The sequence below is a fragment of the Brachyistius frenatus genome, unplaced genomic scaffold (genome assembly GCF_029030835.1).
Source record: "Brachyistius frenatus isolate BFR_SWC_R1_liver_20210118 unplaced genomic scaffold, ASM2903083v1 Contig_31, whole genome shotgun sequence".
NCBI lineage: Eukaryota > Metazoa > Chordata > Actinopteri > Embiotocidae > Brachyistius > Brachyistius frenatus.
The window spans coordinates 1,429,995-1,442,155 of NW_027210630.1; the positions used below are offsets into that span (position 1 = coordinate 1,429,995).

Here is a 12,161-nt window from a genome sequence, read left to right on the forward strand (position 1 = left end):
CAGCCATCAGCATTCTCAATACAGGTTAGTAATCCTTCAACTGTTAGCAGATATTAGTACTGTTAGATATTAGTTAGATACTGTTAGTACAATCCAGACCAGGGTAAAAAGCTATTTACACATAATTATTAGCATTTGCTGTAATTTACTTAAGTGTTAAATGATGGGTTGTGTCATGAGGACCGTTTAATTTATGCCAGCAGGCATCATTTAGAAAACTACACACCATTAATTTCCAGTGGCATTCTCTGTGATCTAAATCACAAGAATAAATGGTGCTTCAATGAGGTTGTAACAAATGCTAAGAATCATTTGCAAATAATGTTTTCTCCCTTATCTGATACATCCAGTGGCTAAAATAATATATTACAGGTTTGCACCTACAAAACAAAATCCACGTAAAGCAGCTTGTAGCTTCAGGGCCATTACAAATAAATTTGATCAGACTGACATAATACACATGCACACATACTGGTGCAAACACACACACAGACACACAAATAGAGTGCATGCAAAGAAACACATGCACTCAAACAGACCCCCCCTCCCCCCCTCCACCCCCTCCTCTCTCTCTCTCTCAAACACACACACACACACAAACACACAGTAATAATACACAGCACTGTGAGTATGTGTTGTGAATAGAACATTAAAAATAGTTGGAATCCAAGTCAAGAAGTTTCAAGACAAACAAAAGCATACTGTGTGAATTACACATTATTATCATGTGAGAAAACTTAGTCATTCTCACACTTGAGCAGATTTTTTTTTCTGTCATCACAGGCTTAAAATATCAAAGCTTTCCAGGTCTGGATCTGGTACAGACAGGCTAGCTTTGGGGAAAAGAGACAACACAGGAGACAGCAAAAACACCACTTCTACAGAAGTGTCTGATACAGGGTGAAGCGATCTGAGTGTTAGAAAGAGAAACTAAGTTGGCCGAGTGAAGAGGTCACTGCACACAGCAGCTGAAGCAGGAGAAGAGTTCGATGGCTACAGTCTCAATGTTTTTAATTAGCAACGAAAAGGGAGGGACGGTGGATGAAGCTATGTCTGTATTACTCAAAGCCAAGGAAAATATATAAGTTTCAGAGACAATAGGAAAAAAAACACTGCAGCAAATCATTTCGAACACCACCCCATGAAATACCTTCCTGCTAAACCTGCTCACATTGACAAGGACTACAAAGCAGTGGTGCCATTTTGAACTCTTTTCACTAAAAGCAGCAGAAGTCGTCTCTCAGTGGGAAACACCGGATTCTCTCCTTCAGAAGGTACAGGACAGCCGTAGTGGCACCATGCGTCCATCAGTCACTGCAAGAGAAGTGACATTACAGTAAATTAAAACTAAGTACTGTGCAGATACAGTGAAAAAATGATGGGATTGTTTCTGATCGTTAGCATGAACACCTTCCTGTTGGCCTCTTTTACATGACATGCTGTTAGAGACACATTTCTGCCCCGTCTAACAAACATGCAAATATTTTTTTTTCCCTGGATAATCCTGCATAATGTTGAATAAATGAATCTAAAAAGATTATACTAATCTGATTTGGTCATGGTCTCCACTTTGAGGTTGGTTTATCGCCACTCTTAACAATAATCCTGGAAAGGATATGACCATATAGCAAAAAAATATGGCAGAGATTAAACACATGACTAATCTCCCATGTTCTATCTGTTCCTCATTTATCTGCACTCCCCGTCAGCACATTGGCTTAACACAAATACGCAGGGACACCTGCTGTATGTGGGCAAAAGCTAAATTGCATCCATAAATGTCTGTGCAGTTGATATTCATCACAATTTATACGAGACGTCACAGTGTAGAGTGTAAACGTGAATATGAGAGGAAATAAAAGTCAAAGTGGTGTAAATCTGCCGATAGATCCTGTACCCGGTCCGAGAGGCAGCATGGCAGAGGGCGATGGAGCGACGCCACCGGGAACACAATGAGGTCCTGTCGAGCCCCAATCTGCTTTTCATCAGTGTAACTGGAGAAGAACACATAACACAAAGCAGCAGAAAAGTGGGACACAACTCAACTGTCCTCCCAAAACACCCAAAGGGATTACCTGTTCTTTCATTGCATTGTTTCTCCTTACTGCATTTTATTTAGTGTGAGGCAGGAGAGAGGCCTCATTGATATCTGTAATCTAAGTGATATAAAATTCTCCATCTAATTTTGTGTGCCTGTGAAAATGAACCTCCCTGGTGATTTTAATAAAGATAATCCAGCCTGTACACATAACTCAGCCTGTACACATAACTTGTCCTGCTGTCGGTTCCAACGTGGATCCTCCCAGCAACCCGACTGGTGACAAGTCAGCAGCTCTGGAGATGAGTCCATGCAACACTGACCCCAAGGTTACCTAAAAACCAAAATCATACTGAATAATTTTATTAAATCTGTAGTGTTACTTTTTGCTAGATTTTTTTTTGCAATAAATGCCAAACTTTGCCTCATGATTGCCTAAAAAAGAAAGAAATCTACAGCTTTGCACAATAGTTAAGGCTGGTAATGTTTTTACATTACAGTTGGCAAATCAGTGCAAAATAGTGACTACAGCCTGTGCTAGATAAAAAGAGATAAAGGACCACATAGAGTATGCAGCAAAGCCTAAAGCGAATTATTATCTGCAACTGCTTTCCACCGGAAATATCTTTTCTGCAAACAAGCATATTTTAATATTCATAAACCCTGCAAGGTTGCAGGGGAAAAAACACTCAGACTGTAAGGCCTTCCTCTGCAGGAAATAACAGTCAATGTTTACCTCATCCAACAACAGATAAATCCAAGTGAACTAGTTTGTTTAGCGCAGGGGGGAAAGTTTAATGTAAAAGAAGAACAGAATATTTGGTAATAAAGGATCTTTTTCTTCCTACCAGTGATCAGTGATCTTCAGGTTCAAAATGCACCTGTCCCGCAGTATCAAACGGTGCGAAAACATCGTTGGTTCTTCGTCTTCTTCTTCTTCTTCTTCTTCTTCATCCACACTAAGGGGAAAGCAGCTCAACGTGCAAATAGCCGTCGTGTGTGTGGCGAGATCACGCCTGCATCAAAAGGCTGTGGTCGCCCCTTGCTTGGACCCGCTCGCAACGCACTAACCCGATCGGCGGCTGAGCGTCCTATGGCTGCCGAGCTGAGACAAGCAGATGTGGGAGTGCCAACAACAGCTGCGCACTGACTGGAGTCCAGTCCAGAAAAAAGACGGGATAAAGTGGAAACGGAAGCCTGCAGGAAAAAGAAAATGAATTGAAGGTATTAATGAGAACAGTGACTTCTTTGACTAAGCGAGATCGCGCAGACCTGAATTAATGAGCGGTCTCGGTCTCCAGCTGCCGCCACAGGTTTATGGTCTTTTGTATGCGCCCCCTTCATCCACCATCTGTGTTTCCTGGGCAACCGAGGACTGCCTGCAGGCACCACCAGCTAATACACCGCAGCCACCTCAAATCAAGAAACACGACTGTAGTGTGCTGCAAATATACTGTAACATAACTAATGATTGATATTTTTTTTCTTAATGATCAGCTGATTTCTCCAAACACATGCACAAGCATACACTTACATTTATAGTTTTGTTTGCCTGTCATTTACAGTCCAGACTGTATCCTAAGTGATTGGACAATTTTTGTTTTTCATGGTTCTGTGGTTCAGTTGGCTACACTCAATTTGAAATGAATAGAATAATTGATAGTGAATTAAAATGTCAAATCTCAGTCTCATCTTTAATTGGAGTAAATGTAGCCTAGGGCTCTGGCCTGTACGTCTAAATTAAAAGCACTGTCCTTTTAAAACACAGTGCTCAAATGGCACCAGTTCAAAAGTAATTGGACTCCTAGCTGCTAAATATTTATTGGGCAATTATGTGTCTTCAGTGTTAGTCCCTGCACAAAACAGCTCACACTAGGCTCATAGTTGATTGATAATTGTCATTTAAATTAAGGTAGGTTTATGTTTGAGTTTACAGGCTATCTTATTAGTTAACAAATCAACCAGGAATCTGGATTTCCATTATTAGTCAACGGTTTGGACTTTAAAATGTCATAAACTAAATGAAAATGCCCATCCAACTTTTCTAAAGGTAACCGTTTCACATATTTTTTGTCACACCAATCTAAAACCTTAACATACACACTTATATTGCTCTAAAACAGAAAATCAACAGCTCCTCACGTCGGAAAAGCTAAAAAGCTCAAATATTTGACATTTAACTTAAAATAATAATTTTAATATAATTTAAACTGTAGGGATCATTGTAAATTTAGAACTGTACATGTGAAATGTATACATGACTACTGTATTGATAATGCTATAAAGATGTATTTTGGCATTATATCAGGGCACTATAACAAATTAATGTCATCAAGTGAGTATGCTTGATAGTGTTGTAGGCCTATTGTTTCCTAAGCTATTTTAAGTTGGCTATAACGCTAATCATATTCATGTGGTATGTCTGTCAGGATAACGCACCCTGAAAATGGACATCAGGAGAAAACATCCGTGATATCAACTCCCTCCAGTTGGAGGCGATAGCGTGTGCGCTCGCCTAAATTTGTCCTCCCTGAGTTGCCATACCGTTTGTTTCCAATGAAGAAGAAGAAGAAGATGTCGTATTGCCTGTCAAGAGAACTGTGTGGTGGAGTATCGCTTGATTTCCCGCGAGATATGAACGAGCACGGTCCTCCACAGCTCTCAGGTTTGTGCCGAGTCACCCGCCATCTTTACATCAGCAGTTGTAGAGCAGCCAGCGATTCCTCTCTGGTGACTTCTTACGGGATCACCTGCATCATCAACGTCACTGAGACCGAGAGCGACCGCCCTCCTCTTCCAGGGGTGGAGTACTTCCACATCCCGGTTTCTGACTCCCCGGACACTCGTCTCAGCGATCACTTTGACGAGGTGGCAGATAAAATACAGAGCACTTGTGAGCGCCAGGGCCGCACATTGGTGCACTGCAAGGCCGGCGTGAGCCGCTCCGCCACCTTGTGCATGGCCTATCTGATGAAGTACTTCTCGGTGCCTCTCTCCGATGCCCACATCTGGGTGAAGAGCTGTCGACCCAGGGTGAGGCCGAACAACGGCTTCTGGAAGCAGCTCATCCAGTATGAGAAACAGCTTATTGGCTCCAACTCTATCCAAATGGTCACTTCTTCCATGGGCGAGATACCCGACGTTTATAAAGAGGAGGTCCGGGATATGATCCCACTGTGAAGACTTTGTGGGGGACATTTCTCACAACAGGAGAATGCACTGTTGTTCAGATATGCAGTGGCAGTAACCCTGAAGTGCCATTAAGATATTGAAGAACATGTAAAGGCTTAATGTGTTTCCTCTTGTATCAGACATGTTGTTTTTCCATAAGACGTTCAATTACACACACACAAAAAATGTTATTTATGTTGTTGGGCTGTATCATAATTCATTAATTTCATCGCAGCTGAGCACCTTGTTGGGTTATTTTGATCCAGAAGTTGGTTCATTACTTTAATGCTCCTCCATTATCCAACTTTCTGGAACTTTCTGGGTTAATCTATTGAGGTGGTCTGAGGTTCACACAACACATACGGGCTGGATTTTTGTTAAGTAAATGTGAATACTTTACATATATTTTAAGTTGTGTAACAGCATGATCGTGGATAACAACTACTTTTACTTCAGATACATTTAATTGGCTGATAATTTGTAAAATTTTGAAAGCAGGAGTTTTCTCCAGCTGAATTTTTGTTTACATGGTTATATTACACATGTGAATGCCATAGGTGCATATGTGACAGAGCCCAGGTCAAGCACAGCAGCTGTGACACTGAAGAAAGCCGACTCATTTGAGGCGAGTGCAAACAGCATTTATTTTAACTCCTTAACTTACCCCTAGCCTGAAACACTTTAAAGATAGCAGGATGTTTTTATGGACAGTCATTCATAAGAAAGTGAAATAAACACCTTATACCGAGTTATTTAGCTGGATGGTCACGTTGTTTCATAACTAATTCTGTAGCTTGATTTCACAGGAAAAGAGAAATATGTTGTAAAAAATAGGTTATAAAAATGCTCAATTTTCTTTGCAGATTTCTCATAAAAATATATATTTCTAACATAATACGGACCTTATTCTGCCAGGGAAAAAAATGGGTTATATTTCTTTCTTTTTCTTTTTTTTTTTTTACAGAACTAGCTATCCGTGACCACCACATGCGACAAATAATAGAGGGGAACAGGCACAATACAAGAGCGACACCGAATCACAGTAAAAATCGTTCACAATTTGGCACAAGTCTGTCATCTCTGAACATAAACACAGATCTGCCGTAGAGCAAAGATGAGATCTTGTGTAGTAGTGGTCATCCCCACAGACATGATGTTTTCTAACAGTGCATTTCCAACAGTCAAAGCAATGCAGCTTTGACTAATGTCCTCTTTAGTTTTTAGGTCAAAACTATCAACATTTCAGACAAGGGTCCCAACACAAAGCATCAACAGGTACAAGTTAAAACATATTTACCCAAAACAGGTATAACTGCAGGTGTTGGGCAGCCAAAGATTAACCAGACGGACCGTTTTCATATAATTCAACATTTCAACACCAGTCTGGATAAATAAATAAGCATTTGCACGCATACCCAACACCATAGTAAAAGTTCAAATCAAATCAGTTAGTTGTACTTTAAAGGAATGGCTGGGCATCATCATATGGTTGCTTACTTTCTCGCCAAGATTGATATCACTGGTATCTGCAAGCTGAATAGGAAGGAGTTGATTTGCTTAGCTTAGTGTAAATGCTCCTGCCCAAGGAATAGTGCAGCAAATGTCTTGTGAAAACTCCTTCTTTTTAAAGAATGGAACAAAATATATACACTGTGGTACTTACTGAGTCTTAAATGTGATCGATTTTGTCACCTGCTGACAGTCAGCTTCGCTGTTTCCCCATTTCCAGCCGTTATGCTCACGAAGCTAACTGGCAGCTGTCTATAAATTAATGTTAAATTTGACAGGCAGATAATGAACCGTTTTCCTTTCACTCCAAAAAAATAATCAGATAAGCGTATTTAAAACATGTTGAACTGACAATAAGGATAGCTGTTCAGTTCTTTAAAATGTCAGTTTTTAAGAAACTGTAGTGGGTAAGCACTATGCTGGCATCTCATTTGGAAAGTAAAGGTTGCTACTACATTCATTTGGCCAACACTATACAATTGGGAGCACAAGCCCACTATGATACTTTTGCACGTCTAAATGGAGTCTTGATACACTTTTTTTTTTTTTTTTATCTGGTAAACATTTATAACAACGTCAAAGAAATACATATTTAGTATTTTACAAAGATTCAGATGGCTTATTCAGGTACACAGTGCATTCTCTAATGTACCATACAAACAAGGCTGGAATCCAAACAGCTAATTTGCTACTGAAATATCCTGAGTCAGGACCTTAGTCAGGCCAAATTACACAATTGCCTTAAAAGTGGAATAATGACACAAGTGCAAAACCAGCATGCTTATTTTACCTTCACTGCATTTCACTATTTCCCTCAATAAGGCAACAGTGTCATCTGCATAGTCATGCAATAAACATCTAAAAGGTACAAAATAGAAGAATGTCCATTTAACACGAGATGAATTCGATGCCGAGTACACCAATAAAATATGTAATACCAGCATCTGCTCTCTTTCTTCTCACATAACCAACAGTGTCTTGAGCTGCTCCGGGCGATGGCTTGAGATCTTACCATTGCTTGACATCACATCTGAAAGAAAACAGAAAACATTCAAAAGTCACTTAATGTTTCATGAAACGGTATTAAGCAATTTATTTCTTTATGTCAGAAACTCACATGCTGTTCCAGCTTCTGGTATTCTGTGGATTTAGGTCGACGTGTTGATCTGGATTTCTTTCCTTCCAAAAGAAAGGCTATTATCTGGGGGACAAAAAAAAGAAAAAGAAATTGCTGAGTTTGCTTCTGGATTAGTCTGTTGTAGGAGGCCTGATCTACAAAACATACATGGATCAAATTAAACTATCAATCAATATTACATTACGTTACATTTCATTTAGCTGACGCTTTTACCCAAAGCGACTTACAATATACATTACAATATATTGCAATCAATACAAGCAGCTACAGCTGATCGCAACACAGTCCTTGAAAAGTTGAAGTGCTTTAGCTTATATAAAAGCTGCTTTTAGTATCTTAAAAAAAATAATTGTTGGACATTTTGTTGTTTACCCAAAGTTCAAAAAGAAAATATACACAACTCTCATGTTGGTAGGCATATTTGAGGTTTTCTCTGTGTACAGTCTTTAAGATGAGCTAACCAGAAGCAGACTGTGGCTTCCGTTTTACAAAGAAAAATAACACGCATTATCCAAATCTTGAACAATGTTGGATCCACGATTGTGGCGAGGATCAAAAACAAACACGTTTCAGGTATAAGCCATCATCTGTGTAATAAAAACATATGAAAATGGCTGCATATATAGATTAGTGGGGATAAAAATACAGGACAATATGAACACAAGAGTGCCATCAATTTTCTCATTTAACTCTGTAATGAAACAAATAAGCACATTTACTATAATGTCCAACCATCATTTTAAGATTTTTTTTTTTTCCAATTTCAATGTGTCTGTTTAGGAAAAGAAATATACCTGCAGTTCACAAGCTGACCCAATATGCAGGTGTGGGCAAATTATGGAGTGTTTTCTTTTAATATATATTTAATTTCACCGTTAGGATGATTTAGATTTAATCACCTGCAAATATCCAACTGTGTTAAATTATAGTCCCATTATTCTACTTCTTATATAGTGGAGACCTGGCTGAAAAATAAAACAAAGACCTGCAACAGAACTAGCTCTGTAAATCTTTTAGTTTTACAACATTCCACCTCCATTTTCATCTGCTGCAACAAGAACAAACAGACCAAAAGTACAAAATGTGAAAGTCTAGAAAATATAGGTTAGTGGAAGCAGGAAGAACGCTTTAGAGAGGTCAGAGTGACAACAAAAGTACCTTGCGCTTGTTGTGGTAAGTGATGTAGAGCACTGCCACCAACACAGCTGTGGCGACAAGGTAGGCAAAGAAATGACTACTTTCTGTCTCATCCTGCATTCCAGATGGGCCATACGGAGTTTTCTCTTCTGGCTTCGCAATCCCGTCAGGCAGACCTGCCGTGTTTATCTTACTGGCCTCTTCCCCTTCTGTTTTTTTTCCTATGTCTGTTTTTTCACTTTTGGATCCTGGTGCTTCTACCTCGGCCTTTTTGTCATTAGTATGTGATCCTTCTGCATTTTCCTCAACAGAGTGTCCTTCCTCTACTGGTTCCTTATCGGACCCCATTTCGTCATTGGCATTTTCTCCATCTGACGTTTTCCCCTTCGCCTCTATTTGTGCTTGGGATTTCTCCGTGGTGGTTTTTACTTCCTGTTCCTTATTCTTGTCTGTCACTCCTGACTCTGTGGGCTTCAGTGGACCCTTATCTGTAGTTTTAGGTTTCTCTGTTGAAACTTTTTTGCCCGGTGTTGAGTTGTCTGTGATTTTCTGATCCTTGGTTTCCATATTTGTCTTCGTTTTGACCACAGTGTTCTGATCGTTTGTCACAGTATTCGCCTGCCCTTGATTGTTTTCACCTTCTTTCTCTTGCTGACTTGGCACTTTTGCGTCCTGTAGGTTTTGGTCCTGTGGCTCTGTTTTGCTCACTGTATCACTATTTTGTATCTGATCTGTAGGGACTTTCCCGGGTGTTGTTTCCTGCTTGGACTGTTCAGCTGTATTGGCACCTACTCCCCCCCCGCTATTAACTTTGTTTGGCGACTCGTCACCATGTTTATTTGGAAATTCATTAATCGTTGCATCTGCAGTATTAGATCCTGTCAGAGATTGACCGTCTCCTTTATTTATATCAGCTTGGTTCTCCCCATCTGAACTGGAGCCTATTGGAGTCTCTTTGCCAGTTTGTTGAACTTTTTGGGTTTGAGCCACCATGGCTGTACCAGATCCTGTAAATAAGAAAAAGAACAGTGACAAGAGTAAACCAGTATTAAAACAATAGAGAATATACTGCAACCTAATTATAAATGCTGCCAGTGTGAATCTGAATTCTGTACTGGTGACTTATAGTAGACACATCTGCTAGCTGGCCCTCATTCCCTCCACTGCAAACATTTGAATATTAGTCTCAGCGAGTAGTCTGTTCTGTCCCACCTTGTTAGAAATGTCCTCGGTCTTCCTTTTGTCAGATTTTCCACAAAGATTCAATTAACAGAGATTATTTGTTTAGATGATTAGATTACATATGCTGTAAAAAGGATAATATGGAGGGCAGAACATTACCGAAAAGGAAACAGCCTCCACAAACAGGAAATCAGCTTTGAAATATGAGAACTAGTTTTAGGATACAGGGGGAACAAGATAAAACAGCAAGTAAAATTCATTGTAATTTTCCTTTTTCCTCTTGTGGTTTGCTACCTCAAACCATCGAAGAGTGATAACCTTGGTTTAGTAAAATGTTTTTTTTAATTTCACATAGCCACTTGAAAAGGTGTGCCTTTACAGTGGAACACAATCTGTTAAAAATAATCCTTGTTATCTATGTTTACAAAGCTTTTAATTTCCTTTTTCTGTTGACCCGCTGACACACTGATAATGTCAACGGGAAAACTAACATTATGTCTCATAAACATTACCAGCAGGGCACTCAGAGGTCAGAGCTTTGCCAAGGCCAATAGTCTACTCTTTAATGACGTGTAATAACCGTTGTTCTCCCCTATGAAACCACTGTCCTCGAGGACTCCATAACAACTACGTTCTGTATTAAGTTGAAGCAAATACATGTGTATCCCAGAGGGATATCGGTATAGGAGCGTGGACCAAATCTCAAAATGTTCACGAAGGTGAAAAATTATTTTGACCCTTGATTGGGATCTGATCCAAAGTTTAATGGCGTTTTCCTTGAACCCATGCTACACCCTTCCAACAAGTTTCATAAAATGCGGGCTGGTATTTTTTCAGTAATCCTGCTGACAAACAAACAAACAAACAAACATACATACATAACCTCCACGGAGTTATGGCAGAGCTGTTATATTAGATTATAAAATAGTAACTGTGGCCACTAAGTATGTCAGTGTGTATCTACCTGTGACATAGTGCACGCTATGTCTAAGATTCATAGAACCTATTTATAAAGGCTGGATTACCAACTATTCAAAGCAGGGGACAGCCACATAGGCTGCTGGGTGATTGTCTGCCAGCTGGCTCTGATCATTTTAAAATGTGTTGGGGGAGGTACAAAATCAACAAAGGCTTTTACTTTACGTTGTGCTCGCTTAATTATTCTAACTACATAGTCATAACTAAAATTACACACTGGCAACAACAACAACAACAAAAAACACACCAAAAACATTTCTCCACTTTAGTTGTTTGTAGTGAACAGTCTTATATACAAAACATACTGACAGGCTATTTTTATTTTTATTTTTTCGAACCGTTTAAAACAGCAGACATATATTGTTCCAATAAATCACGAACATGTCCAATGACGTGATCGGATTTTAATTCAACCCCGCATCGAAGAGGATCAGTTTCCCTTTTTTTTAGGGGAGAGGAAGTGTTGTTTACTAATATAAAGGGTGACGACAAGCTAAATAGGGATGACCGAAGAGTCAGAAATGACTCGCCAGATAGCAAAACTCACCTCTGACCAAGCAGCAGCACAGCAATACTGTGAGCAGCAAGAAAGCCGTCCTCATTGTGTCCATAGTGTCCTCGCACCGACGGAACACTGACCAGATCTGTCCCAATATAATCTGTCCTCCTTTGTGCTCTTAGCAGAATCCGCGTTGACAAATACAGGGTGACAGGTTGGAGGGTTTGTTAAGTCCTGTTCCAGCTTCCGGGTACAAACTGCCATTCTTCTTCTGCATATGTAAACACCGCAGTGGGCTTTACCGCCACCTAACGACGAAGTGTTTATATAAACATGCAGTCTGTGAGTTGCTGTTTCAGATTAGAGATTACTTTGCGTCATTTTATTTGCCAGAGCATTTTCAAAAGCAGCTGTATTTTCACACCTTTTTTTAAAAAAATTATTATTATTATTTTTTTTACATGTACATACAGTTCGTCTGTTTGATTACTTAAGGCGCAGAATCATCT

General features: G+C 39.6%; 2 protein-coding genes and 1 long non-coding RNA gene across 4 annotated transcripts; 1 reads left to right on the forward strand and 2 right to left on the reverse strand.

Moving 5' to 3' along the window:
- Positions 1 to 994: 994 nt before the first annotated feature.
- Positions 995 to 3,422, reverse strand: LOC138621613 (uncharacterized). 2 transcript variants are annotated; one of them, XR_011310950.1, is made up of 5 exons: positions 3,311 to 3,422; positions 2,887 to 3,235; positions 2,271 to 2,372; positions 1,898 to 1,994; positions 995 to 1,314 (listed from the first exon to the last, which is right to left on the reverse strand). It is a non-coding gene; the product is annotated as an uncharacterized lncRNA (long non-coding RNA). The 2 variants fall into 2 exon arrangements; XR_011310949.1 differs by having other exon boundaries at positions 2,887 to 3,419.
- Positions 3,423 to 4,584: 1,162 nt separating this feature from the next.
- LOC138621612 (dual specificity protein phosphatase 18-like) lies at positions 4,585 to 5,957 on the forward strand. The gene has a single exon (XM_069699791.1). It carries the CDS (start codon positions 4,595 to 4,597, stop codon positions 5,216 to 5,218), a length of 624 nt encoding a protein of 207 aa, XP_069555892.1. The 5' UTR covers positions 4,585 to 4,594; the 3' UTR covers positions 5,219 to 5,957.
- An 879-nt stretch (positions 5,958 to 6,836) lies between these two features.
- Positions 6,837 to 11,919, reverse strand: tgoln2 (trans-golgi network protein 2). The gene is made up of 4 exons (XM_069699790.1): positions 11,701 to 11,919; positions 9,015 to 10,000; positions 7,836 to 7,919; positions 6,837 to 7,748 (listed from the first exon to the last, which is right to left on the reverse strand). The coding sequence occupies exons 1-4, from the start codon at positions 11,762 to 11,764 to the stop codon at positions 7,743 to 7,745; spliced, it is 1,140 nt and encodes a 379-aa protein (XP_069555891.1). The 5' UTR covers positions 11,765 to 11,919; the 3' UTR covers positions 6,837 to 7,742.
- Positions 11,920 to 12,161: the final 242 nt, after the last annotated feature.